The following is a 27,198-nucleotide window of genomic DNA, read 5'->3' on the forward strand; positions in this document are numbered from 1 at the left end:
ACTGTGCTCAGCTGAGGGCTACGCAGGGCTCAGGGGCTTGGGAGTCAACTTCATCTCTGAGCGGGTCCAGCGGTTCAAGTGGACATATGTCACGTCCTGTGTGTCTTCTGCTGCAGGGTCCTGGGAGCAGAGAGGTAAGAATAATGGACTGAGAGAGGGTCTCTGAAGGCAGGAGCACTGGACACGTGGGAAGAGCTCAAGCTGTGGTGAGGTTTTGGGCTGGGAGCACTCACCCTGCCGTTCACCATTCGCTCCTCCTTGGGCTCTGGGTCCACCAGGGCAGCTCCTGTGAGTGGAAGGAAGGCTCTTGGGAGGGTTCTTCCAGATCCTCACGTCTTTGGTGGGAACATCAGAGCCAGAAAAAGGCAGGCGGGCAGAGGTTGCTCAGCCTGTCTACCCTGCTAAATCGAAAAACCATCCCATATACAACCCCAGGCATACGTTGACTGTCCCAGCGTCCTGTACAAACCCACTGACCCCGTCCTCTGTCTTCTCTTACAGACCATCTTCTGCAGGTCAGTGGATTCCCCAGCACTGAGGGGGATACAGGGGAGAAGAAGGGATACTTGTGGGTTGAAGGAAAGGACAGGGTTCCATGGGTCTCTGGAAGATGTTCCACCAAGGATCTCAACAATAAAGCCACAATTTAACCCACAGGAAGTGAAAACATAATTCTGTGCTCCAATCACACCTCTCCTTCAGTCAACTACATTGCTCCCTCCTCCTTCAGACTTAGACGATTTCTGATAGAACCCCAGTAACAAACAAGAGCAGCGAGGAGATGCTAGCAGGGATGAAGGCTGTGGAGAGTCCAGGGAGAGCGTGCAGCTTGCTGGCATGGCCCTGAGGGGCTGAGTTTCTGTCAGTAAGCAAACAATGGAAGCTCTGCTTATTGGTTGTCTACGTTGTTGCCAATACACACTGGATTCATTGTGTCCTTGTGTCAGGCTGCTTCAACATCTCTCAGCCTGACCAACCATGGTCTCCATCTCGCAGTAGGTACAAAAACATCCAAGAGAAATGCTAACAGTGGACAGAATAATGAGGCCACGAAAGACCAGCAGAGGTGTAAACCCAGGTCCACCAGGCACCTTCTCCTGCTGCCCCATGTGACAAGACATGATGGTTTTGCGTGAACAGGGACTCCCTGCATCAACCATAGCTGAATGTCCTTCCGTCTCATCCTTCCCCAGGACGTGATAACGGCACAGTCTGAGAGCTGAGAAGGCCTGGCCAGAGGTTGAATTAGGTCATGCCTCTACCCCAGGTTCCTGTGGTTTTAACTTGCTTCAGAGAATCTTAAGGACCCTCTCCCAGGAATGACAGAATGAAATCCAAGTGCCTCATCATTGTTTATCAACCTGAACCTACTTGGGCTCCAGACACGTCTCTCATCTTCCCCTTGCACACCACGCACCAGGCGCACTCCGCTGGTGCTTTGAATGCACCAAGCTTGTTGCCACCGGACTCACTGTGTTCACCGTTCCATCTGTCAGAAATATCCTTCCACCAGGCTTCTCAAGGCTGGCGTTCCTTGCCGTTACATCACCCTGAAATGCCACGTTCTTCAGTAGAGCCTTCCTCGGCACTCACTCTAAATTATCCACTTAGGTTTTCCCTATCACATAGCTCTCTCTTGATGTATACGAATTCATTCATCGTAATGAATTTTAATTCTTTTATCCGTCAGACTTTTTCTCCTCCATCCACACACACCTGGAATGTGCTCCTCGTGGAGACAGGACCCTTTCACTTCTGAACTGTTGAATATGTTGCTTGCAGGACAGTAACAGATGGACAATACATATTTAAGGTGTTCCCTTAAATCCGCTACTTCCCCTATCATGTCCAGCCCTACAAACCCTGATGGAGGGAAGGTAAGCTTCTCCCCTGAGAATGGGGACCCCTTTGTCCAACTTAGAAATTCTGATTCTCAGAGCATGAGAGGTTCAACGTCCTGTCTGGTTCTCATGCTGACCACAGTCTCAAATACTGACGGGGAATTTGGGCATTAGAGAGGAAAGCTGACTAGCCCAAGGTCACCGAGCTTGTGAGGGACAGAGCCAACACTCACACAGGAGCCCTCTGTCTCTTTAGGGATTTATGAACTAAATTAGGGGGTATCCTTACCTACCTTTTATGGTGCTTGGGTCTGTGTGTGATGGACAAGTACTAGTAACGGATCCTAGGAAAAAGACAGAGAAGGGGTGAGCAAGTGACTTTCTTCACCCACTGAAGTAGGGCCATTCCTTCTGGAGGGTTGGCCTCCTGCCTACCCCTTACTCTGTCATCCCCCAAAGGGCTGATGGGGATCTTCTGGCCCCTTCATCTGAATGCCTTGAGTGGATACTCCCTCCCAGAGATGTGATGGTGGGAGGAAGCACTAAGGATATGCCTGTCAATGAAAGACAGCTATGAACAAGGGACATTATCCCCTCTTAGGTGATGAATATCTGTGCTTCTTTTTTCGGTGGAGGGAGGTAATTAGGTTTATTTATTTATTCTTAAAGAAGGCACTGGGGATTGAAGCCAGGACCTCATGCATGTTAAGCATGCGCTCTACCACTTGAGCTACACCCTCCTGACTTATGCTCCTTAATTGGTAAATGACCTGTATGTCAGAGGAGCTTGGGGGAAACAAAGGTAAGGGGAAACAGAGGGGCAAATATAACCTTTGATTTCCCCCAAACTGAGCCCAGTCTATCCTCCTCCTCCAGGGTCTGCCTCGACTCCTTTCTTTATTCGCCTGGATAGACAGAATCCTGATGTGGGCATCCATACAGGAACTGGAGGAGAGCTGCGGTACCACCTAGCATCCCCTCTTCCTCTCTGTGTTTCTTATTGCTTCCATTTGTTCAGAAGCCCTAAGATTCCCCCATCACCAACATGGAGCCTTCAGACAGAGCTCTGTGATGTAGTGTGTCTACAATTCAGTGTATTGTAGAGCACTGGATAGGATGAGTTTCCTCACCTGTGACTGAAAGGTACATTGGGTCACTCGGGTCTGACCATCTGTATGGGGAGTGATTGAAAGAGCACCTATAGACCCCACAGTGGGCTGGGGTCGCAGGACCCAGAGGAAAGTCAGACTGGAATGCACCAGTGTGACTGTTCCCTCCAGCAAGCCAGCATCCTCAGGCTTCCCCTTCCCTGGACAGGTGGTACACATCAAAGGAGCTCTCAGAGCGGCAGAACAAGGTCACATTCTCTCCTAACCTCATCATGGGGCCCAGCTCGGCTGAGAGAGCTGGTTCCTCGTGTATTCCTAGGAGAAAAAGAGACCTTGATCTTAGAGCACAACCTCACTCATGCTGACCTTGGACAAGAATGTAGGATTCTTTCCCCATTCTGCTGAGATCACTCTGTATGTGTTTTGGTGCCTCTCTCAGTCTCACTTTCATCCCTACAACCTGAACTCATATTGTGTGTGTGTGTGTGTCTGTCTGCCTCTTTACGACTCTGCTTTCCCTTGATTCTATATTGCTTTCTAACTATATCCCCTGCCTTACTGCCCTTAAAATCAATAAGAGATACAGGGTTTTCTTTTTTTTAATGAATATTTATAGTAGCTTTACTCATAAATACCAGAAACAGAAGGGGATAAAAAAGCAAATATCCTTAAACTGGCAAATGGATAAACAAACTGTGGTATTCATACAAAAGAATATTGTTCACCAACTAAAATGAATGAACCATTGATACATCAGCCGGGTGAGTCACAAATGCCTAATGTGAAGTCAAAGATGCCAGACACAAAACATTACATACTGTATGATTCCATTTATATGACGTTCTGGAAAGAGCAAAAATACAGGGGCGGGGAAAAGATCAATAGCTGAAAGGGGTTGGGGTTGGCGAGAGGAGTAGACCACAGAAGAGCAGAATGAGGGTGTTTTGGAGGGTGACGGAATGCTTCTGTATTTTGACTGTGGTAATGGTTACATGATTGTGCATTCGTCCAAACTCATAAAGCTGTACACCCAAAACAGTAAATTGTATTTTAATTTTTAAAAATTTAAAGCAAATATATCTATTTTAAAAAACACAAAGACAAGGACAACTTAAGATCCCATATCATCTCCACTATTTAATATGTGATCTTAGACAAATGACTTAATATCACAGAGGTTCAGTTCTCCAACTTTTAAAATTAAAAACATATTATTTCTATTTCACTGTATATTCTTATACTTAGTTCCTTAAATGTTCCGAGCGCCTGCATTTTCATATTCCATTCCTTCTTTCTGAAATGTTACTTCCCTTCCTCTCTTCATACTTTGCTTCCAACTAGGAACCTCTGGGACTATCAGAAAACACGGCATGGACCTTAGGCTCTCTGACCTAGAACAAAGAGATTATGGAGTGGAAATTGCCAGAAGCTCCACAGGATCTTTGAGAACCTCATTCTGTAGGGAGTGGCTAGCACGGCCATGCACCCTGAGGTGATGAAAGGGACCACTGGTGGCGAAGGTCGGAAGGGACCACTCCTTCCTCTTTGTGCTGAACGGTGTGTTAAACCATGATGTTGAGCAACCTCTGGGTCCCAATTCAGATCATCCAGGGGCTGGGCTGCAGGGATGTCTGGTAGCATTGTGTTCTCCTGGCAGAGGAAGGGAGCTGTGGTGTTAAAGTGGGAGACCAACCCCTAACCAACTGTCATTCGGCGCGTCTTTCTCCATCACTCTTTCATATTCTTCCCCCCACCGCCCCCAAGCGGGGCTGTGTCCGCTGGAACTACAACTCCCGGCGTACCCCGCGCCCAGGGGTCGTAGCCACGCCGGCCGCCCTCCCAGGGAATTCTGGGAAAAGAACGTCGCTCCCGGGGGTACGCCGAAGACGGCGTCGCAGCGACGCGCTGGTGTCACAGAGGTGGTGGACGCCGGAAGGCGCCATTACTGATTTGAACTGTGCTTAGCGATTTGAAGCCACGACAAGACTTCCCCTGTGGGATTCCTAAGTCTCCAGGCGAAAACGCCCCTTTTCCTCTGTCTTTCGAAATCCCAGAGGCCTAGCCGGTGCCCCTGAGCACCGACGGAGGCAGCGTTGATTACGTGACACCCGGAGGTTGCCGGCTCCAGAGCGGTTTCCCAGAGAACTTTCAAAGCGATTTGTTCTAAGGAAAGGAAGGAGCCGCGAGACCCTCCAGCTGCCCGGGGGAAGCAAGTTTTGTCTGGCACAGTTCTCGGTACAAGCAACCGACGTTCAACGGCCCCTCCCTCACCTCCGGGCACCTCCACACTGCGCGTGCGCAAGCTCCTCTCCCGCTCGTCCCCCCCCCCCCATTCTTGCTCTTTTGCTCAGTCGCAGGCTGTTTTCTCCTTAGCGTCTGACAAGTGCTGTCTTCTCTTTCTTCTTCTTCGTCTTCTCCGTCTTCTCCTCTCTCTGTTTTTCTCCCTCTCCTGAGTCTGTTAATGTCTGTCTGACTTCTCTCCCTGTACTAACAATGTCCTGGACACCACTACCACCCCGGTACTTCCACGACACCAAGAGAAGAGGGACTGGCCACACTCACCTGTGATCACGATGTCCACGGGGTCACTGGGGCCGACCACTCATAGAGTGACTGGGAGAGCCATAGCAGCTGTAGGTCCCTGCATGCACGGCGGTCATGGGGCCCATGAAAAAATGAGCGTGGGTAGGCCCACCAGGCCCACTAGGAAGCTTCTCTCCATATTGCTGGGAATGCGGCCTGCCGCTCTTTTTGTGCAGGATAAATTTGTCAAACAGCAATTGACAGCGCAGGGTCACAGCCCCTCACACATGCACAATGGAACCTGGGTGGGCCGAGATGGAGGGTTTTGTGAACAGCCCTAGGGGCAAAGATGTGGTTAGTTTCAGTGAGTCACTCTGCCTAAACTCTTACCCTGAGACCTGTAGGGGTGAATTCTCTCCTTTACCAGTGAAGCTGATGTCCCTTCCCGTCTGTTTTCTTGCATTTTCTTAAGACTCATTCTGTCTACTGGCTCATGACTTTTACATCCTTGATCTCACTGCCTCACCTCTATCTGCTTTTCCACTTCTCTTGGCTAAAAGCCTCAGCCTCCTGTGTGTTTGTTCTAAGCCCTTTCGCTGTTAGATCCACTCTTTAAAAAAATTTTTTTTGTGGGAGGTAATTAGATTCACTTTGTTTTTAAAAAATTTTCAGAGGAGGTACTGGGGATTGAACCCAGGACCTCATGCATGCTAAATATGCACTCTACCACTTGAGCTATACCCTCCCCCCATTGGATCCACTCTTTCTTCATCCCATCCCTAATCTACGTGGTGGTGATGGTGGTTGGGGTGGCAGGGGCCTGGGGTGATTCTGCAGGAAGTATTTCCTTCTCCCTTCACACACATCTCCCAGAACATAAGGGGTAACTGGCAGGAGATTGGGGAATAAGGTGGAGAAAAAAGGGACTATTTCCCAATTTCTGACCCATTCCATGCTTCTGGAGACATCTCTTGGGGGACCTTGTCTTACCTGAGACTTCTGTATAGGGTTACAACTTCCGTATGGGATGCAGGTGCTGGAATCAAGGGACACCACTGCTCCCTGGGTCCTCCCTGCTGGCAGGTAGCGGCAGCAGTCTGCTCTTGCTAATCCCTAGGTTGGCTCCCTGCTCCTTCACCTGGGCGCCCCATTCCTCTATTAAACACTCTGTGTTTAGATTCTCAGCGTGGGTTCTCATTCCATGATTAGGTCCTGGCTGGGCATCCTACGATAAGACTTGGGCTGCACTGGGCTGTGGACCCTGGGTAGGACCGTCTGCATGCAGGGCAGTCATGGGCTGGGCTGGGCTCCTCCTACCTGTGACCACAGTCTGCAGGGGGTTGCTGTGTGCTGAGCACGCGAGGGTGAAGCTGTAAAATCCGGAACGTGTAGGAGCCAGTATGTGCTGTGGTCACAGGACCCGTGGGGAAGTCATTGAGATATCTCTACAGTTCAGGGAAGTTGGCCCCATTTCTTTTGAATAGTTTGAATATCACACGTGGAAGATGGCAGTGACACTGAAGTGTCACATGCTCTTCGAGGAGAGCCACAGGGCTCGGCCAAGCTGACAAGGATGGCTTGCCAGAGAGAAGGAGAGAAGGGAGCACAGCCTTTGAGAGGAAAATGAGGGGCTGTTCCCTCTTTTCACTGCCCTCAGTGAGAGGTTGTTTCCTCTTTACATTCTTCCAAGGCTTCTCCCCAAAACTGGAGCTCCCTGATGCCCAGGGACACCTGGTGGGGCCGGAGACGCAGCCAGCCCAGCACGGACACCACAGATCTTCTCAGAACAAGAACTACACTTAGAGTGCTGATAAAATGTTGAGAAAGTTTCTCTTAAAACAAAAATCAAACATGGAAAAGAAGCAGAAGAGCTACTTGTTGGAAAAAAAAAAAAAAGGTAAGATGTGAACCTTGCTCTTTTGTTAGTTCTCTTGCATCAGAATGTGCCCAAGGTCCAGGTGGCCCTGCCTGATGGCCAGTCCCTTCCCCTGGGGTAGGTCTGGTGCAAGGCCCTGCATTTCCTCTTGTCAGTGGCGGGTTGGAGGTGGCATGAGCCACTTTGTCCCAGAGGGGCTTTGTGGGATCCAGCACCTTGTTCCCCTCTCATTATGGAGATGACACTCATCCGTCCCAGCTCCCAGCTCCAGAACGTCACACTGTCCTTCAGGTGAATACAGAGCGGGGTTAACCTCTGAGAGGAATGTAGGTAGAGGATCAAGGACAGAATGAGAACCTGGGATCCACAGGGCATACTGCTTTCCTTGTACCTCCAGAGGCCTCACCACAGCCCCTCAGTGTCACCTGCATGAGCCCCGCCTGCCCTGCTCAGCACAGCAGTGACAGGCCGGGGGGCTCACCCACGTGCGCCCAGGCCCTCTGGCCCACGCAGAACCCTAGAAGGAAAACCACACCAGAGATGACTTGTCCCGACTGCATCCAGGCCCCCTTGCACTCCCCACCTGTGTCGTCTGGGCACTGGTGTGAGGACGCCCTGATCTCCAGCGGAGCTGTCTCCTCCCTTCCCTTCCAGGACTCACCCAGACTCAGGAGGCTGAGGAGCCTGGGGGACTTCGCGCGGCTCTGTCAGACAGGAGGCGGGAGCTGAGCACAGCTGCCTGGCTGGCAGGATGTGGTGGGTAGGTTCCTACGCCGTCGCTTGTACAGCTGGCAGGGTTCATGTCACACAGGAAGATGACCAGCCTCTTCTCATCCTTCTCAAAGGGTGGTGGGTGCTGAGGGTCTGATCTGAGCCGTGTCACTCAACACACCTCATATCCTGAGTGTCACATTCTGTTTTCCGAAACCCTAAAGTCATAGGAGGATTTGAACAGATCTTGCTGCCTTTGGAAAGTGGTAACTGATTCAGTTTACACCGTGCAGTGTTCCTTTCCCAAGCTGATGTGTAAATATCGTTAACCTTAAACAGCTCTTTGTAGAAGAGAAATCAGAGGTATCCCACGTCATATTTTTGGCTCAGTATTGGTTGCAAATTAAGGGGTCGTCAATAGAGACTTTGATTCTGCATTTCTATAGGAGAACCAGACATGCGTATTCTGGTTCTGCTTGTTTATCTGAGGTTATTCTTGACTATGAGTGGAAACTTGGTGCATCTCTCTGTCTACCACTTCCTCCCTTTCCAATCCAAGGACCACATGTTTACACACACACACAAATGTGTGTAAAAGTGATTGTGGTGGTTTATTTATTTATTTTTGGTTTTGATGTGTTTTGCTGGAAAAAACTGGTGTAACATTGTTTACGTATTCAGATGAACACAAAAATGTGTAAAGTAGAAATTTTCAAACTCCAGAATGAGTGAGAGGTGTGCCAAGCATGGCCACAGTCACCAGCTCCAAAGCTGGACAGAGTGCTCCAGACCAGCCATTTCAGGTCTCTGGGGGCAGACACACACTGCTCGGCGTTTGCTCATGGACACGGCTGAATCTGAGTACTGGCAGGGGTTCCGGATTGCTGTGCTGGGGGTGGGCTCTGAAGGAGTGCTGGCTCCCCCTGCCCTGGCACAGTGTGTTTTATGCCCCGGCCATTGGGGGCGCCCTTCTACTGGAACACTGTCTGCCTGCAGCCTCTGGGAGGCGTTCCTGGGTGCCAGGGTCGTGCCTGTTAGGATGCTCTCAGATATCTGGGTGCAGGTGTGAGGGGAGAGCAGAGGAGCTGTGATCCTGGGCAGGGCCATCCCACCCACCACAGGACCAGCCTGTTCTTTAAAGGACGAAAGCCACCGGGCATCCCCCGCACTGGATCCAGGCTGAGGTGGGAGCCAGGGTCGCGCGTCTCTTCCATCCAGCCCCCTCCACTTTGCCCAGGCAGTTTAGAGGGTGCGTTCCGGGGTCCTGGCACCGCTGCAGCCCTGGTTGTCTGACTCTGGAGCAGAGGAAGGGGTGGCGGGGTCTTACAGAAATGCCAGGTTCCCGGGCTTGTTTTCTGAGAGCTTCAGCTTGGAGTTACCCCGACCAACGTGGTCGCATGAGTAGAGAACCATTGCCCCCCGTGACCGGCTGCTAGGTTGTCTCTAACCCTCCCGCCCCCCGCAACAGACAGACACACAAGCGACACACACACACTTCCCAATCCTACACACACATCCAGGAAACAGCAAACTAACCTTTTCTTTAAATTTACTTTTTATTGGGGTAGCTTTGGTTTATGACATTATGTAAGTTTCACGTGTCCATGGTCATATTTCTGCTTCCGTGTGCCTGCAGCGTGCTCACCACCAAAATTGTAGTTTCTGTCTGTCACCACACAGCTGACCCCTTAGCGACTTTGCCCTCCTCCTGCCCCTTCCCCTCTGGTAACCACTACCCGGTTCCCCGTTTCTACATGTTAGCTTTCGTTTGGTTTGTTCATTTATTTTGTTTTAGTTTGTTTGTTTTTATAATCGTAAAACCGTACAATATTTGTCTTCTCTTTTGACTCACTTCCCGTAGCATTATATTCTCAGGGTCCATCCATGTAGTTGTAAATCGCAAGATACTCTCTCTTTGTGGCTGAGTAGTATCCCATTTTATCTATACACCACATCTTCTCTGTCCATCTATCCACTGATGAGCACTTATGTTGTTTCCGTGTCTGGTCTGTTGTAAATAATGCTGCATTGCACACAGGGATGCATGCATCTTTTCAAACGGCTGTTTTTCTGTTCTTTCGGTAAACACCCTAGTGGAATTTGGAAGTGGAAGTGAAATACATGGATCACATGGTAGTTCTGTTTTGAACTTTACAAGGAAAGTCCATGCTGTTTTTCATAGTGGCTGCACCATTTTACATTCCCACCAAACAGTGTGTGAAGGATGACTTTTCCCCACATCCTCGCCAGCACTTCTTCTTTCTTGCCTTTTTGGTGATAGCCATTAACAGGTGTGATGTGATATCTCATTGTGGTTTGGACAAGCATTTCCCTAATAATTAGTGATGTTGGACATGTTTTCATGTGCCTGTTGGCCATCTGTATACCTTCTCTGAAAAAAAATGTCTATTCAGTTCATCAATCCATTTTTTAATTGAGTTGTTTTTATTTTTGTGGTTGAGTTATGAGTTTTTTAAAAATACATTTTGGATATTAACCCCTTCCTTGTCAGACATATGATTTGGAAATATTTTCTCCCATTCAATAGGTTGTATTTTTGTTTTGTTGATTGTTTCCTTCGCTGTGCAAAAGCTTTTAGTTTGATGCAATCCCATTTGTTTATTTTTGCTTTTGTTTTCTTGCCTGAGGAGACATCTCTAGAAAGATATTGCTAACACTGATGTCAAAGAAAGTAATGGCTTTGTTTTCTTCTAGAATATTAAGGTTTCTAGAGTTACATTCACATCTTTAATGGGTTTTGAGTTGATTTTTGTGTATGGTGTGAGATGGTCGTCTATGTTTTTTATATTTTGATGTAGCTGTCCAGTTTTCCCAACACCATTTATTGAAGAGACCATTCTTTCTCTATTTTGTGTTCTTTGTTCCTTTGTTGTAAATTAATTGTCTGTATATGTGTGGGTTTATTTCTGGGCTCTCCACTCTGTTCTTTGATCTGTGTATCTGTTTTTTTGCCAATATGATCCTGTTTAGACTTCTATGGCTTTGTAATATGGTTTGAAATCAGAGAGTATCCAACATCCAGCTTTGTTCTTTTTTTCAAGATTGCTTTTGTTATTTGTGGTCTTTTCTGGTTCCATGGGAATTTTACAATTTTTTTGGTCCTATTTCTGTGGAAAATATGCTTGGGATTTTGATAGGGATTACACTGAATCTGTAGATTGCTTTAGGTAATATGGACATTTTAACCATGTTAATTTTTCCAATCCATGAGCATGGAATATCCTGCCATTTATTTGTGTCTTCTTCAATTTCTTTCAACAGTGTTTTATAATTTTCATTCTACAAGTGTTTCACCTCTTTGATAAAATTTGTTCCTAGGTACTTTATTCTTTTTGTTGCAATTGTAAATAGAATTGTTTTCTTAATTTCTCTTTCTGCTAGCTCACTTTTAGTGTATAAAAATGCAGTAGATTTTTGTATGTTGATTTTGTACTCTGCAGCTTTACTGTATTTGTTTATAATTTCTATTAGTTTTTTTTGATGTTGTTGAAGTCTTTAGGGTTTTCTATATGTAAAATGATGTCACCCATGAATATTGACAGGTTTACTTCTTCCTTTCAAATTTGTATGCTTTTATTTCATTGTCTTGCCTAACTGTTCTGTCTAGGGCTCCCAGTACTATGTTGAATAAGAGTGGCAAGAGTGGGCATCCTTGTCTTGTCTGGATTTTTTAGGGACAGCTTCAATTTTCACCATTGGGAATGATGCTAGCTGTGGGCTTGTTATTATGGCCTTTGTTGTGTTGAGGTAAGTTCCTTCTATACCCACTTTATTGAGAGTTTTTATCATGAATGAGTGTTAAATCTTGTCAAATGTCTTTTCTGTTGAGGTGATTGTATGGCTTTTATCCTTCATTTTGTTAGTGTGGTGTATCACCTTGATTGGCTTAGGGGTGTTAAACCATCCTTGCATCCCTGGAGTGAACCCCACTTGATCGTGGTGTATGGTCCTCTGACTGTAACGTTGCACTGAAAGCTAAGGTGCTGAAAGCTTTTCCTCTAAGATCAGGAATAAGAGAAGATACTCCCTCTCCCCGCTTTTATTCAACATATTATTGGAAGTTCTAGCCACAGCAGTCAGGCAAGGACAAGAAATTAAATGCATCCAGATCAGACATGAGAAAGTAAAACTGTCACTATGTGCAGATGGCATGATACTGTATGTAGGAAGCCCCAGTTACTCCACCAAAACCTATTAAAACTAATAATTTAGTAAAGTTGTAGGATGCAAAATTAATATACAGGAATCTGTTGCTTTTCTATACACTAAAAGTGAATTATCAGAAAGAAAATCAAGAAAGCAATCCTGCTTACAATTGCTTCAGAAAGAATAAAATACCGAGGAATGAATTTAACCAAGGAGGAGAAAAAGTTGTGTTCTTAAATCTGTAAGATGTTGAAGAAATAAGTTGAAGATGACAGAAGTAGATGGAAAGAGATCCTGTACCCATAGATTGGAAGAGTCAGTATTATTAAAATGTACAGATTCAGTGGAATTCTTCTCAAAATATCAATGGCATTTTTCACAGAATTGGAACAAATAATTCTAAAATTTGTATGGAACCATAAGAGATCCTGAACAGCCAAAGCAATCTTGAGAAAGAAGAATAAAGCTGAAGGTTTCATGCTCCCAGACTTGAAACTATACTAAAAAGCTCTAGGAATCAAAATGGTGTGGCACTGGAACAAAAACCAACACATAGATCAATGGAACAGAATAGAGAGCCCAGAAATAAACCCCCCCACACACATACGGTCAACTAATCTACAACAAAGGAGGCAAGAATATACAATGGGGAAAAGACAGCCTGTTCTAAATGGTGCTGGGAAAATTGGCAGCTACGTGCAAAAGAATGCAACTGGATGACTTTCTTACACCAAATACAAAATTAAGCTTAAAATGGATTAAAGAGTTAAACATAAGACCTGAAACCACAAAACTCCTAGAAGAAAACTTAGGCAGTAACTATTTTGACATCAGTCTTAGCAGTAGTTTTTTGAATATAGCTCCTCAGGCAAGAACAACAAAAGCAAAAATAAACAACACAAAAGAACAAACAAAACAAAACAGAAACAGACTCATAGATACAGAAAACAAACTGGTGGTTATCAGAGGGGAGGGAGGGAGATGACAAAATATGTAAAGGAGATTAAGAGGTGCAAACTTGGCTATAAAAGAAATGTCAGGAGGGTGTGATTTACACAGGGAATATAGTCAGCAATTTTGTCACAGCAACACTGACAGAGTATAACTGGTTTTATTATGGTCATCATTTCATAACATATAAAAATACCAAATCACTATGTTGTACACCTGAAACTAATATCATATTATGTATTAATTATGAAGCAACAAAAAAACTTCAATAAAAAATTGCCAGTTTTCCAGAAGACCTTGTGTTTTCCATCTTGAACTTTATCTTCCAGCATCACCATACAGCTCACTACCCTAATGGATCACATGGAAATCATTTTCTTTCTTTACTATAGAGTTAACATTAGTTATGCCTCCCTAAATAATAAATCATGTGTCCTTTTGGACATTGTGTATGTAATGGGACAATCGTACAGTCATGTTTCTTAACATTTCCTTTTATTTAATATCACGTTTCAAAATTGATCTGTATTCTGTTTGTAATTTCAGTTTGTACATTTTTACTGCCATATAATATTCCACTGCATATATATAAACCACAGATATTAACTGTGAGATTGTTATCTATGGTTTTTGTCTAAAATGAATAACACCTCTGCCAATATTCTCATGAACTTGTTACCAAGTCCAAGCTCATACTGCTTGTCACAGGACAGAGAGACGTGGTGTTGGGGCAAGGAATAGCAACTTTATTCAGAAAGTCAGCAGACAGAGAAGATGGCGTCCCAAAGAACCACCTAACCCGAGTTAGAATTCAGGCTTTTATACTAAAAGAGGAGGGGATGTGGCTGGTTGTTGCAAACTTCTTGGTGCCGAAATCCTATGTTCTTGCAGCTGTCCCCTAGGTCTGGTCACAGTGTTCCTGTAAACCTCCAACAAGACAAAAGTTATTCTCTGTTCTGCAATTTTTTATCTCTGTATGAATGGAAAAGTGTTACACCCTTAAAGGTCAGAGACTTGAGAATGGGCTATCATGCATATTTCAGGCTGTAGGCAACGCATAGGCACACTTTTCCCTCTAGGGTGCATAGTTAGGGGCCAGAGGTACATGTGTCTTCCTATTAATGGATAATTGTTACCTACTTCTCAAGTTGACTGTAACAGTTTATACTCCTAGCAGTAATATATTGGGATTCTAGGCACTCAATAGTGTCTCCTGCAGTTAACATTGCCATTGTTTTCTGTTGACCTTTCTCATGGATGTAGGAGAATTTTGATATCACACTTTCACTGACACTGAGCATGACACTGATGTGGAAATTACCATGAATATTAAAATAGAAGAAGACATACATGCACATTGGGACCATCAGTGAGTTTGCTGCAGCTGGATTGTACTTACCTGGACATTCCACCTGTGCATACAGTGCATGCACGTGGGCACCATGAATTTGATCAAAAAGAGAGTATTTAAAACAGAGAAATAGAAAATGGTGACAATTAGGACTTTGGAAAAGTGACATGTTATTACAACTAGTTTACCAGCATACCAGCTAGATGTCTCTTCTGACACCATTGTGCTCATTCACACTGATGGTGTTTCTGGAGAAACCATACCAGGAGTCATCCAGTGAGGACTGAATGGATTGATGGGGCCAGGAAAAGTTTCAGGGAATGATCTTGGATTTATCTGTTCCAAACTGGACCTGATTTTTACTCATTTGTTCAGTTATTTAAACCATATTCTGTGTTCTGGGCTGAGGAGATGGAGGTCAAGAGCACACACCAGTGAATGTGGAACTTAAAAATAAAGCAAAATATATTACATGAAAGTGGACCAGGACCTGCAGGTGTGTAAGGTGCGGACACAGCCCTGCCGTGTGGGATGTTGCCTCACGGCACAGGGGGCGAGGAGCCGGGGCAGCGAGGGAGAGTCACAGCGGCAGGGAGGGAAAGCACCGCGGTTTAGGAGAGGAAGGGCCTCCCCAGGACTGCCCGCCCCTCTCCTGCACCCACACCGCGTCTCTCCCGCCACGGTCTCGGCAGGCAGTTCACGCATCGTCCCCTGCAGACTCTCTTGCAGGACCTCCTGGGCACATGAGACCATTTCGAGGCTCTACCGCGCTGGACGGTGCGTCATTCCCTCTGTGTTTACCTCCTGGCCGCATCTTGGGCTCCTCCAAGGTCGTGTCGAGCCTGAAACAGCAGGATCCCGAGGCCCACCAGGATCAAGGCAGCCACGCCCATGCGGATGAGATTCCCCAGTGTGTAGTCCTGGGGGCGTGAGCCTAGGGATTGTGCACAGAGAGGCCACTGAGGTCAGAGCAGATCAGAATCCCCCCACAGTCCTGGATGTCCACCCAGGGCACCCGCCTCCCCTTGCCAGGACGTGACCCTCGGAGCCCAGCCCCGTAGCTGAGAATTTCTCTGCTCACCACTTGTGGGGTCTGACGTGTTTTGTGATGGGTGGGTGGTGTCAGCTGCTCCTGAGAATCACACAGTGGGGGTGAGTGAGGGGTCGGGGAGACACAGCCCTTGTCCTGGGGTCTGTGTTGTCGGTGCCCCCAGTTCTCACAGCACAGCTGTCACACGGCCCTGTGACGCGCCCTGTCTCTGCCCGGCCAGGCTCCCTCTGTGCTCCTCCTTGGATTCCTCAGCTTCCCTGTGTTCTGTGAATTCAGAACCTGCTTTTGAATCATTTTGGAATGGAGTTGGCTGTGCCCCAGAAGCTCAGGATTAGTGAGAAAAATGGTCTTTCAATATAGAAATAATTGAGTGCTGTGTGTTCTGTGTTCAGTCTGAGATTTAAGACTGTATAATTTTATTCCTCTGCACCTGAGAGTCCCCATTGACTCAACAGTTGAGGACCCGGGGTCCAGAGCTGAGAGGCTCGAGTCGGGGCCACTGGACGTCCTCCTCTGCAGAGCCGCCTCTGTGTCCCCTCACCTATTACTGCCTCAGACATTTCTGAGGACAAAACTCCGGGCTGCCAGAGTCAGACAGGACAGGGTGGGGCCCCTCACCTGAGACCAGGAGCTCCAGGGGGTCACTGGGCTGTGACAGCAGGTAGGGGTCACTGCTGAGTGAGCTGTAGCACCTGTAGGTCCCCCCGTGGGCTGAGGTCACAGAACTCAGGGGGAATTCGGCCTGGTACTGCTGACCTCTGTACTTTGATCTAAGACGCAGTGGGGGACGGGCTGCCCCCTCCTTGGACAGAAGAAAGGTGTCCATCGGACTCCATGACTGACACAGCAGGGTCACGTTCTCTCCTGAGGCCGCCATGGGGCCCGGCTGCGCCGAGAAGGAGGGTGTGTCAGGGAGCTGTCCTAGAGAGAGAAAGCAGGGTGAGGGGCTGCCGGCCCACCTGGTTCTGAGCTGAGAATCAGCAGGGCCTCTCTGAGGACCCGCATCTCTGTCTGTCTGTGTTTCTCTGCATCTCTCCCTCTCCCTGCCCACCTGTCTCTCCCTGTCTGTCCCTCCTCGTGTGCCCCACCCCCCTGATCCAGCATCACCCCTGGGGCTCCCCCAGCAGGTCCTGTGCACAGTCTGGGTCCCCGACTGACCCACTGGCTCCTCACCTGCCACCAGGATGTCCAGGGGGTCGCTGGGGGCCGACCACTCGGAGGAGAGGTTGTGTCCCCCGTAGCATCTGTACCGGCCCCCATGGAGGCCGCTCACCCAGCCCAGGGGGAAGTCGGCTTGAGAGAGCCCAGCCTGGGGCTGCCGGCCAGGGTGCTGGGGGAGGTCCTGTCCCCCATCCTTGGACAGAGTGAATCTGTCATAGCTGATATCAGAGCGACACTGGAGGGTCAGGTTCTGTCCAGAAGTCACAACAGGGCCCTGCGGGGTGAGGAGGGAGGGCTTCCCAGACACTCCTGGGGGAAAGACCAGCCCTGGATTGTAGGGGCTGGTTCCTCCCATAAACCCTCTCCTCCCATCCTGGCCCCCAGGTCTCACTGTGTCTCATACTCTGTGTCTCTGGTCCAGGAGCCCTGTACTCCCCTCCCACCACCCACTCACATGGGGCTTCCTCTGAGCAAAGACCCCAGTAACCTTACTTGTGTCTCAAAAAGCATATGGGGCCAGGATGGAACTTCTCACCTGAGACCAGGAGCTCCAGGGGGTCGCTGGGGGCCGACCACACCTGGGGTTTGCTCCTGTAGCAGCCGTAGCATCTGAACGTCCACCTGGGGCTGGGGGGCACGGGGCCCACAGGGAACAGGGCCTGGGTCGGCCCGCTGGGCTGTGGCTGTGCGTCCAGGGCCCCGGAGGGCTTGTCTTCCCCTTCCTTAGTCAGGATGAACCTGTCGTATCCCTGCCATGAGCCACACCGGAGGGTCACGTTCCCTCCTGAGGTCACCACGGGGCTCGGCAGGGCTGAGAGGCTGGGCTTGCTGTAGGCTCCTAGAGAGAAGGGGGCCGCTTGTTCAGTGGGGCTCACGGCTCCCTCACCTCCCCCAGCGCTGGGCGGTGAGAGGGGCATGGCCCTGGGAGCAGCCCCCCTTCCTGAGGGCAGAGTCTGAGGCTGGGACCCCTGAGTGTCCTCTCACCTGTCATCACCAGCTCCAGGGGGTCACTGGGCTCTGACCAGCCAGTGAGGCTGTGATAGTAACAGTGATACCTCCCTGCGTGCTCCTCCGTCATGTGTGGGATGGAGAAGTTGGCCTTGTGCCCGGGCTCCAGTGGGGGCTGTCTGTCCCATTGCTCTGACATTTTCTCTTTATCCAGACGGAACTCCCGGGCCCCCAGGGTCCCCTGACACCAGATGGTCACGGGCCTCCACCAGGGGATCACAGAGCCTGGCTCAGCCCAGATGGTGGGCTTGGGGAGGGTCCCTGTAAAAAAATCTGAGGCTGAGTCCAAGGACCTCCCCACCTCTCTCTCCTCAAATCAGCCCAAGGCCCCTGTAGGTTTTCCCACCGTCGTCCTAGAATCTCAGTGCCCCCACTGTGTGCCTGGGGCTGAGGTGAAAGGTGGGGACATGGCAGCCCAGAGAGGACTCACCTGCAGGGTTTCGGGTCATCTGGTCCAAACTCAGCCCTAGAAGAGAGTTCCTGTGAGAGATTTGCAACCAAGTGTCTGAGCTGATGCTCTTCCCACCAGGAGCCCAGTCCACTCGAGCTGCCTGAGCCCTGAGCGTCCCCGTGCCCTCCTGCCGTCCCCTTCCCTGCTCTCACAACTGACCGAGGCAGAGAAGAGCAGAGAGGATGGAAATCATGGCCGCTGCTCTGGGTGCTCCCTCTGTGCAGATGAGACCACGGGGCCACGGAGGACAGACAGACGCGCAGGATGTGGCAAGTCAGGGGCTGTGGCTGCCCATCTGGGTTCCCACAGCTGTGGGCTCACAGCAGGCAGCAGCCCCGCCCTGGGCCTGGCTCTGGGATTCTCTGGGCAGGGGTCAGGAGGCATCTCAGCACAGATATGAGGTCTCATCTGATTCCCAAGACACTTGCTGCCTGGGCTGAACTCCTGCTCGGAAAGGGCAGGGCCCCAGAACTTATTTTTCCAGTCGCCATAAATGGAATTTACCTCTTGTCTGTGGCCATTTCATAAAGAAATGATTACGGAGCACCTACTATGTACAAGGCATTGATGGCAACACACTAGAAATACATCCATGATCAAGATAAACCCATTTTTCAGTATTTTGAGAACTCAGATTTGTAGTATTTGGGCATCAAATGCTAACAGTCACTTATGTTTTAAAAGGAGAGATATGAGGATGACTGGGGTCCATGTCTAGAGTACGACTGAAAGATATTTGAGGAGGCAGAGACACAGGGTGGGAGTGAGTACATTCGAGAGATGAAAGGACATTCTGGAGAACCCTAAAGATACAGAGACTGAAGAGGAGGGAGGGGGAGGAGAGGCCGGTCATACAGGGTGCCGGCCACCATGCAGGGATGTTGGAGTTTATTTTATTTATTTATCTGTCTATTTTTATTGAAGTACCATCAGTTACAATGTTTCTGGTGTACAGCACAGTTTCTCAGTCATGCATAAACATACATGTATTCATTTTCTTTTTTTTCATTTAAAGTTATTGCAAGATATTGAATATAGTTCCCTGTGCTGTACAGAAGAAATATATTTTTTATATAGTGGTTAACATTTGCAAATCTCAAACTCCCAAATTTATCCCTTCCCACCTCCTTTCCCCAGTGACCACAAGGTTGTCTACTATGTCTGTGAATCTGTTTCTTTTGTAGATGAGTTCATTAGTGTCCTCTTTTTTCTTTTTTTTTTAATTCCACATATGAGTGATATCATATGGTATCTTTCTTTCTCTTTCTGGCTTGCTTCACAGAGTGACAATCTCCAGGTCCATCCATGTTGCTGCAAATGGCATTGTTTTAATCTTTTTTATGGCTGAGTATTATTTCATTGTATAAATACATCACTTCTTCTTTATCCAGTCATCTATCAATGGACATTTAGGTTGCTTCCATGTCTTGGCTACTGTATATAGTGCTGCTGTGAGCATTGGGGTGCAGGTGTCTTTTCGATGGATTTTATTTTTAACAGAAGTGAAATATCTAAGCAAAGGACTGTATGATAAGAAAAGTTTATGAAGGTCATATTAGCTGCTGTATAGCAAATGGAAAGGAGACTATCAATAATTTTTTTATAAAAAGAAATAATAGTTAAACTCAAATTACTCTGAAACTGGTGTGTCAGCCAGTATTTTAAATGATTTATGTGGATTCCCTTTGTCATATTGAACCCATATACCTGTTAATGAGACAGAAACACATTAACAGGTGATAGAAATGATAGAGTCCGCCTCTGTGTCTACTTTTGACTGGGAGTTGGAAAGGGACTTGTTGTGGCTGAGTGTCCTGAGAAGAGCTGAAATGGGAAAGCACAGAAGTGTTACATGGCCCACTTTGTGTGTTTGTGTGTGTGTGTGTGCGTGTGTGTGTGTGTGTGGTGTAACTGCACCAGTCTGGTTTGGAGGGAAGCAGAAGTGAGAGATGAGTGTGGAGGGTCACATCTGGATGATATGAACAGCCTTGGGTTCAGATAGCAGGGTTTGGAGTACCTCCCACCCACCCCCTGCCAAGGACAGTAAGCACCATGGAAGGATCTGGGGCAGGAAACAGATTCTAAAATGGAAGTTAGAAAGACTGATAAGTGGAGGATGAACCAGAGATGGGACTGTGGGCCTGGAGCTCAGAACCCAGGAAGGTGGTGGGTGTTATCACACAGGCCAGGCGTGTCCAGGTGCGGGCTGTGGGCCGGCTGTGTGGGTGGAGAGGACAGCAGGGGTCAGAGGGATTCCTGGAGGCCAAAAGTCTCTTACTCTTGGCTGTGAGTGTTTAGAGTTGAGGAACTGAGTGTGACCTTCCCTCCCTGCCTTGGTTGGTGGAGACGCCAGTGGTGCCCTCGGAGATCTGGTGAACCAAGGAGTGGGGGAGGGAGGCAGCCTGGGGGTTTGTGCAGTGCACTTCTGCTCTCAGGAAGACACAGCTCTTCCTCTCGGCCCTGAATCCAGTGCGGGTTTACTGTCACACGCCAGTATCTGGAAGGAGCAGGATGTGTGTCTGTCACCTCCAGCCTATGCATTTGAGTCATTTCTGCCTCTTCAAAGCATCCTTTGATGCTGCGTGTTGCTCTCCACTTCCAACTGTGGAGACTGTTCAGGATTCAGACCAGAATGGTCCTCATCAGAGCTCCTGATTGAGGACAGTGATGCGTGGATATGGTATATTTCTATATAGTGAACTGAGAACAAGAGAGGAAGTAGCCTGATAAAGACCTTCCACCCCTTCAGGAAGTGGTATTGCCACCACTTAAGTCTGTCTGTCCACCCATTGTCTGTCTGTCTACCTATCCATCCATCCATCCACCCGTTCATTATCTATCTATCTATCTGGTTTTATTGAGATATAACTGGCATACAGCCCTGTGTAAGTTTAAGGTGTTAAGCTTAATGAATTGACTTACATATATTATGAAATATTTACAAGTTTAGTTAATATCCATCATCTCATATAGATACAAAAACTGTTTTCCCCCATGATGAGAACTTGTAGTATTGACTCTCCTAAAATTTTTCCGATGCACCCCACAGCAGTGCCAGCTAGAGCCTTCATGTCGTTATGGAGCTGAACTCGGGTCCGCTTGCCCAGATGCACACACAGCAGAGCCAATCTGCTAACAGTGGGTTGTGATGAAGGAAAGCTAGGTGTCTGTTTGCAGGGCGCCAAGCGAGGAAAATGGGCAGCTAATGCTCAAAAGAGCCAAACTCTGGATGGCTTCCAGGCAAGGGTTTTTAAAGGCGACATTAAGAGTGAGGGCACAGATGCATGATCAGCTCATGGGCATCCTTCTGATTGGTTGGTGGTGAGATAACAGGGTAGTATTTTGAGAAACTCTATTATCAGTATTCTGACTCCAGCCAGTCTGGGGTCTATGTACGGTGGTCAGCATGTAGTCAGCATCCTCCATCTAGGGGAGGGGGAATTAGCTTCTGCAAAACACCTCAAGAATATGGCTCAGAATATCTACAGCCTTCGAGGAGAAACTAAGGGGTCCTTGACTTTGTTTTATGGCTAACCTATTATTATTTTGTCTTGCTTGACTGCTTTCCTTTGTTTCTGGTATTTTCCCCTCATTTCTCTGATTCAGTTTGCTCTTTGGAAGTTAGTGAAGGCTAAAGCTTTTCTACAAACCAGAAGCAGAGGACGTGGGGGTGGGGTCTGTCTCCCGGAACACCCTGCAGGGTTCTGCTCTTTTTCAGCACCTCCCTTTTCTTCGATACTCCTCCGTCCTGAGGGGCACAGGGGCAACCACCGCTCTGGTTACTTCCTGCTGAATGGAGCAAATTGTTCGTCAGTGTTTTAGGAGAAAGGAGAGAAAGACATGGGCTGTTCACTTTTGTCTCTTTTTTTTTAGATTCTACTTATAAGTGATACCATATGGTATTTTCCTTTTTCTGACTTACTTCCCTTAGAATGATGACCTCCAGTTCCATCCATGTTGCTGCAAATGGCGTTATTTTATTATTTTTTATGGCTGAGTCATATTCCATTGTATAAATGTGACAACTTCTTTACCCAGTCATCTGTTGATGGACATTTAGGTTGCGTCCATGTCTTGGGTATTGTAAATAGAGCTGCTGTGAACATTGGGGTGCATGTGTCTTTTCAAATTAGAGTTCCCCCCAGATACATGCCTAGGAGTGGGATTGCTGGATCATATAGTAAGTCTATTTGTAGTTTTTTGAGGAATCACTACCTCTCTTCTTTGCTTTGTCACAGCACTTGGACAGACATTTGAAAATTAGTAGCCGTATCATAATGAGGATAATGGTCAGAATGCAGCCTTGTAGTCTCTTCTGAAAGAGCACTCTTACTTTAGATGGCAGCCAGGAACGTAAGTCTTGGATTGGGTCCTCATCACGTAGATCCTGTAACCTAACCAAGTAGCTTTTTGAATTACTCTGTTCACTCAAGTTTCAGCTTTGCTAGTGGTGTTTATATATGTGCAGCATGTGGTATTAGCCGCCACATATACCCCTCCCTGTTTTGACAGTAAGAGGTCAGGGCTAGGGGAGAGGGTAGTGGCAGAGCCCATGCATAGGGTTCAATCCCTAGTACCTCCATGAAAAAAAGAAAGAATACTAAATAAATTAATTAACAGACCTAATTACCTCCCCCCAAAACAAACAAACAAAACAAACAAACAAACAAAACTTAAAAAAAAAAACACTATTCTATTGTCCAGGACTACCTGAGCCAGTGACTCTAAAGATGTTTGTTGGGCCATGATCCCCTCAGCAGTTTGTCCAATTGTAGCCGACGAATTACACATCATATCTCTGCTGACACAAACTCTGGCACTTGGCATGAGGACATCAAGAAGGCTTTGTCCTATACTGCCCTCATACCCTGCCAACAGGTATGAGGCCCAGGTTATCCTAATTTCTACCAACTCTAGCCAAGTTAAGATGAGTTTGCTTGTAAAATAAGTCTGGTTTCAATAAACCTGGCCTGATTATCTGCATAAGTGTAATTGATCATATAGCCTATTTTTTCCTTTTTTTAAAGAAGCAAGTCCTTTTTGTTTGTTTGTTTTTGTTTTGGGTGGGGGAGGTAAATAGGCTCACTTATTCATTTTAATGGAGGTACTGGGGATTGAAGCCAGGACCTTGTGCATGCCAAGCACACCCTCTACCACTGAGCTATACCCTCCCTACCCCATATAGACTATTTTAAATTAACTGTCCTGGAACTTTTTGTAAGGAGTCTCAGAGTGAACTTTTTTTATTCTTATTTTTTATTGAAGTGTAGTCAATTTACATGTTCAGGTGTACAGCAAAGTGATTCAGTTACACATATACATACTTTTTTTTCAGTTTCTTTTCCATTATGGCTCATTACAAGAAGTTGAATATAGTCCACTGTGCTCTACAGTAAGTCCTTGTTGCTTATCTATTTAATATATAGTTATATGTATCTGTTAATCCCAAACTCCTAATTTATTCTTCCCACCCCATTTCCTCCCTTGGTAACCACAGTTTGTTTTCCGTGTCCATGAGTCTATTTCTGGTTTGTAAATAAAATTTGTATCTTTTTTTTTAGGTTCCACATATAAGTGATATCATATGACATTTGACTTTCTCTGGCTGACTGACTTCACTTAGTACAATAATCTCTAGTCCATCCATGTGGCTGTAAATGGCATTATTTTATTCTTTCTTGTGGCTGAGTAGTATTCCATTCTATATATATACCACGTCATCTTTATCCAGTCATTTTAGGAGGTTGCTTCCATGTCTTGGCTATTGTATATAGTGCTGCTGTGAACACTGGGGTGCATGTGTCTTTTGGAATTAGAGTGTCTTCCATATAAGTGCCCAAGAGTGGGATTTCAGGATCACAGGATAAGTCTATTTATAGGTTTTTAAGAACATCTCTTATTTTAAAGCCTCCCTACCCCCATTCTGACGTGTATGCAGGGTTGAGAACCAGAGGCCACGTGGTTTTTGTATCCGCTGATGATGACTGTCCAGCTTCACTGTCCAGTATGGTAGTCGCTAGCTATATATGGCTACTTAAACTAATTAAAATGATATAAAATTAAAAATTCAGCTCCTCAATCACAATGGTCACACCTCACGTGTCCAATAGCCACTTGTAGCCAGTGGCTACCGGATTGGGCAGCACAAGTGTAGAATATTTCCATCATTCTGGAAAGTCCTTTTGGGCAGTACTGATCCAGACCCTGTATCTCCCAGGAGATGCAAAAGGAGATGGCCTACTTCCATCATTTCTTCTTTATTTGCTGGCTGTAATCTTTACAAGGAAGAAACTTCTCTCTTTAGCTGTTTGCTTACTGAATTACACTTTCCACAGGAAAGGCAGGAGAAACACATGATACTTCTTAATTTAGCAATGTTTGGAATATTAAGTCGTTGTGAACCTGTGGGTTTTTATGTATTTGATGTTTTTTAATCTGCTGCTGGCGTGTTTCTTTTGAATCTCACACAGTTAGGTGAGGGTGGGCCGAGGGCTGGGCCACACAGGGAGGCGTCCCCAGAGGCTGCTGCTGGCACCAGAGCAAACATTGGTCTCAGACCACCTGTCTACAAGAGTTCAGTCACAAAACACATCCTGTGGGCACTTGCTGGGTGGGAGCTGTCCAGAAAGCTCTGGGAAGATGTCCGGCCTTGAAGAGGCCCACGGAAAGGGAGGCACGAGGCTCAAGTTTTCCTCTCTCACAGCACAAGCGAGCGCCTCCACGAGACTGAAAGCTCTCTCCACTTCCAACAGTCACAGATCCAGAGCAGGCGGGGGCAGGGGAAGATGCCAGAGACCAAGAACAGGACCATCAGGATCCAGCAGGAGACCCCGAGCTCCCTCCTGCTGCTCCTGCAGCTTCTGCAGCTCCAGCAGCTAACGCTGCTCCTGAAGATCCTGCCGCTCCTGCTGCTCCTGACGATCCCGCAGCTCCTGCTGCTCCTCAAGGTCCCGCAGCTCCTGCTGCTTCCAAAGGTCCTGAAGATGCTGCACCTGCAGCTGGACCGCTGGGCCACGGACAGCCAGTTCAGGCGTCACCAGCCCCTGGGGCTGAGCCCCCTCTGCGCCCACCCGCACCTTCTTCTTCAAAATCCCACCATGAATCCCCTCCCGCACCCGACCTTGACTTCCGTTCCCCTGAAGTGATTTGGGTTTGGTTTTACTTCACTTTCCTCTGTTTCTTTCATATCGGTTTTCGCATCCTTTACTTTGCCTTTTTAAGTTTCTTTTAATAAAATATAGACTTTGTTCCTCTGAAATTGTGCAATTCAGGAGCACCGGGTGCCTTCACGATGCCGTGCGACCATCACTACCATGCAGGCTCACACCATTCCTTTCTTCAAAGTAAAAACTTGGACCCACAGCACGCACTGCCCCCCACGCCCTCACCCCCCAGCCCCTGACAGCCCCGAGTCCTCTTCCCCTCTGGGTGTCTTTACCTCTCCTGGGTGTTCCCTGTCAATGAAGCCACAGGAAAGCTGGCTTTGCGTGCCTGCCCACGTGGCTTAAGCGGGGGCTGGTGATGTTTTCTTTTGTTTCCACTTGAAATCGCATTTTGATTATTTGAAAGGGAAATCCAGGTGGGCTAAAGAGGTCATGTGCAAAACGAAGCCCTTTCGGTAACGCTGTGCATAACCTCGGGGGAGGCACTGCTCTTCCCCCTGTGACACCACAGCCACAAGACAGAAGGGAGATGCTTAGCTCTTCCTGGGGCAAAAACAAAACCACGCAAATCAAGAAACCAGCAAAAGCCCAGAAATATACCCGGAAAGACGCTCCACGACCCGCAAGGTCCCAAGGTTGGAGAAAGGCTACACATCCCCGGGGTCCAAAAACCCCTCGAAACCCAGTGCTCTAAACAAACACAACACACACGGGCACTTCCAACGAGAGGCACAGCAGGTGGCCAGTGTGCGTTAGACGTGCTCGACCTCTCGGGGGAGGACACAGGCAGACGGACACACTGTGGAGACAGCACTGGTCACCATGACTCTGGCAGGTCTTTAGCCTGGTGACAGCCAGCCCTGGTGACAACGTGAGGAGGCAGAGGCCTCAGCAGATTCCCTGGAGGGACGAGACAACAGACACTCCTCTTCAGGGAAACAGTGAGCAGGACGCATCAAAGGGCCACAGGCGCAGCAGCCCTTCCCCGGCAGTGCTGATCCTTAGAGCTGACCCCACCAAAGTGCTCGCACAACTTGCAAAGAGGTTTTTACTTCAGCACCATGAAAAGAATTACTATGTCATCAAGGCATTTTCACAAGTGACCTGCCCTGGGCCCTAACGATACAAACACATGAATACACAGATACGCACGTAAATGTACACGCACATGCATCCAGGAAAAGAGACAGAGAGACTGAAACACAGACAGGCAGAGGGAGAGAGAAACAGAGAGAGAGAGACAAGACAGGCGCTGAGAGACACAGAGGGGGAGAAGGAACAGCGGAGCTGGGAACGAGCGGAAGTCACGCCCATTTTCACACGTCACTCTGCATGTCACAACCAGGTCCCAATGTCCATCCACCCTGCAGGGGAGGGTGTGGTGGGGGCTCACACGAGGACACGTGACCAGAAGGCATAAAAGCAGAGAGCATTGTGGGGCAGCCCACCCGAGGGCCCGAGATGACACACTGGGCCTGAATCTAAACATGACACAGTGACCCAGGAGGTGGTATGTCAGCGAGAACGAAGTCACAGTTATGTTCAGTTTCTCCCCCCCGCCACCCCGACAGGGAGCTGGGAAGCAGGTGGCAAGGGGAGTGACTTTCTCCGGACCCCAGGGCAGACCCCACCCAGCCTGTGTGGGGTGTGCTCTGCGCTCCGCCAGCCCTCTGTGGGGCCCTCCCTTTGCTGAGTCTGCGCACGAGCTCCCTGTGATGCCAGCCCGCGGGGCTGACAGGTGCGGTAGGTGTTTGTGCCTCTGGAGACACGATGGCTTCCCCGGGAAGGAGGGGCCAGGATGATCCCCACTGTGCCGATGGGGGACTGGGGAGACC

At 48.0% G+C, this 27,198-nt stretch overlaps 2 protein-coding genes, 1 long non-coding RNA gene and 1 pseudogene across 4 annotated transcripts in view; 2 read left to right on the plus strand and 2 right to left on the minus strand.

Moving 5' to 3' along the window:
- The window catches only part of LOC140698327 (uncharacterized), an 86,785-nt gene extending 61,270 nt beyond the window's left edge, over window positions 1-25,515 (plus strand). The window contains exons 4-6 of the mRNA XM_072968433.1: window positions 7,164-7,370; window positions 8,004-8,109; window positions 24,904-25,515. Of these exons, the coding sequence (XP_072824534.1) occupies window positions 7,289-7,370; window positions 8,004-8,109; window positions 24,904-25,345 (630 nt within the window). The 5' untranslated portion in view covers window positions 7,164-7,288 and the 3' untranslated portion in view covers window positions 25,346-25,515. The remainder of the gene's footprint in view (window positions 1-7,163; window positions 7,371-8,003; window positions 8,110-24,903) is intronic.
- On the minus strand, window positions 19-6,912 carry LOC102526758 (putative killer cell immunoglobulin-like receptor-like protein KIR3DX1; annotated as a pseudogene).
- The window catches only part of LOC140698325 (leukocyte immunoglobulin-like receptor subfamily A member 6), a 36,846-nt gene continuing 24,734 nt past the window's right edge, over window positions 15,087-27,198 (minus strand). Inside the window, exons 3-8 of one of the 2 annotated variants that reach the window (XM_072968390.1) lie at window positions 17,726-18,010; window positions 17,277-17,579; window positions 16,754-17,050; window positions 16,199-16,501; window positions 15,611-15,661; window positions 15,087-15,463 (exon numbers count right to left, since the gene is read on the minus strand). In XM_072968390.1, the coding sequence (XP_072824491.1) occupies window positions 15,327-15,463; window positions 15,611-15,661; window positions 16,199-16,501; window positions 16,754-17,050; window positions 17,277-17,579; window positions 17,726-18,010 (1,376 nt within the window). In that variant the 3' untranslated portion in view covers window positions 15,087-15,326. Of the gene's footprint in view, window positions 15,472-15,610; window positions 15,662-16,197; window positions 16,502-16,753; window positions 17,051-17,276; window positions 17,580-17,725; window positions 18,011-18,359; window positions 18,394-27,198 lie in introns of those variants that run through there. The other variant, XM_072968391.1, reaches the window with a different exon arrangement.
- On the plus strand, window positions 22,451-24,605 carry LOC140698333 (uncharacterized). The gene is made up of 2 exons (XR_012076074.1): window positions 22,451-22,553; window positions 23,536-24,605. It is a non-coding gene; the product is annotated as an uncharacterized lncRNA (long non-coding RNA).

The sequence above is a fragment of the Vicugna pacos genome, chromosome 9 (assembly GCF_048564905.1).
Source record: "Vicugna pacos chromosome 9, VicPac4, whole genome shotgun sequence".
NCBI lineage: Eukaryota > Metazoa > Chordata > Mammalia > Artiodactyla > Camelidae > Vicugna > Vicugna pacos.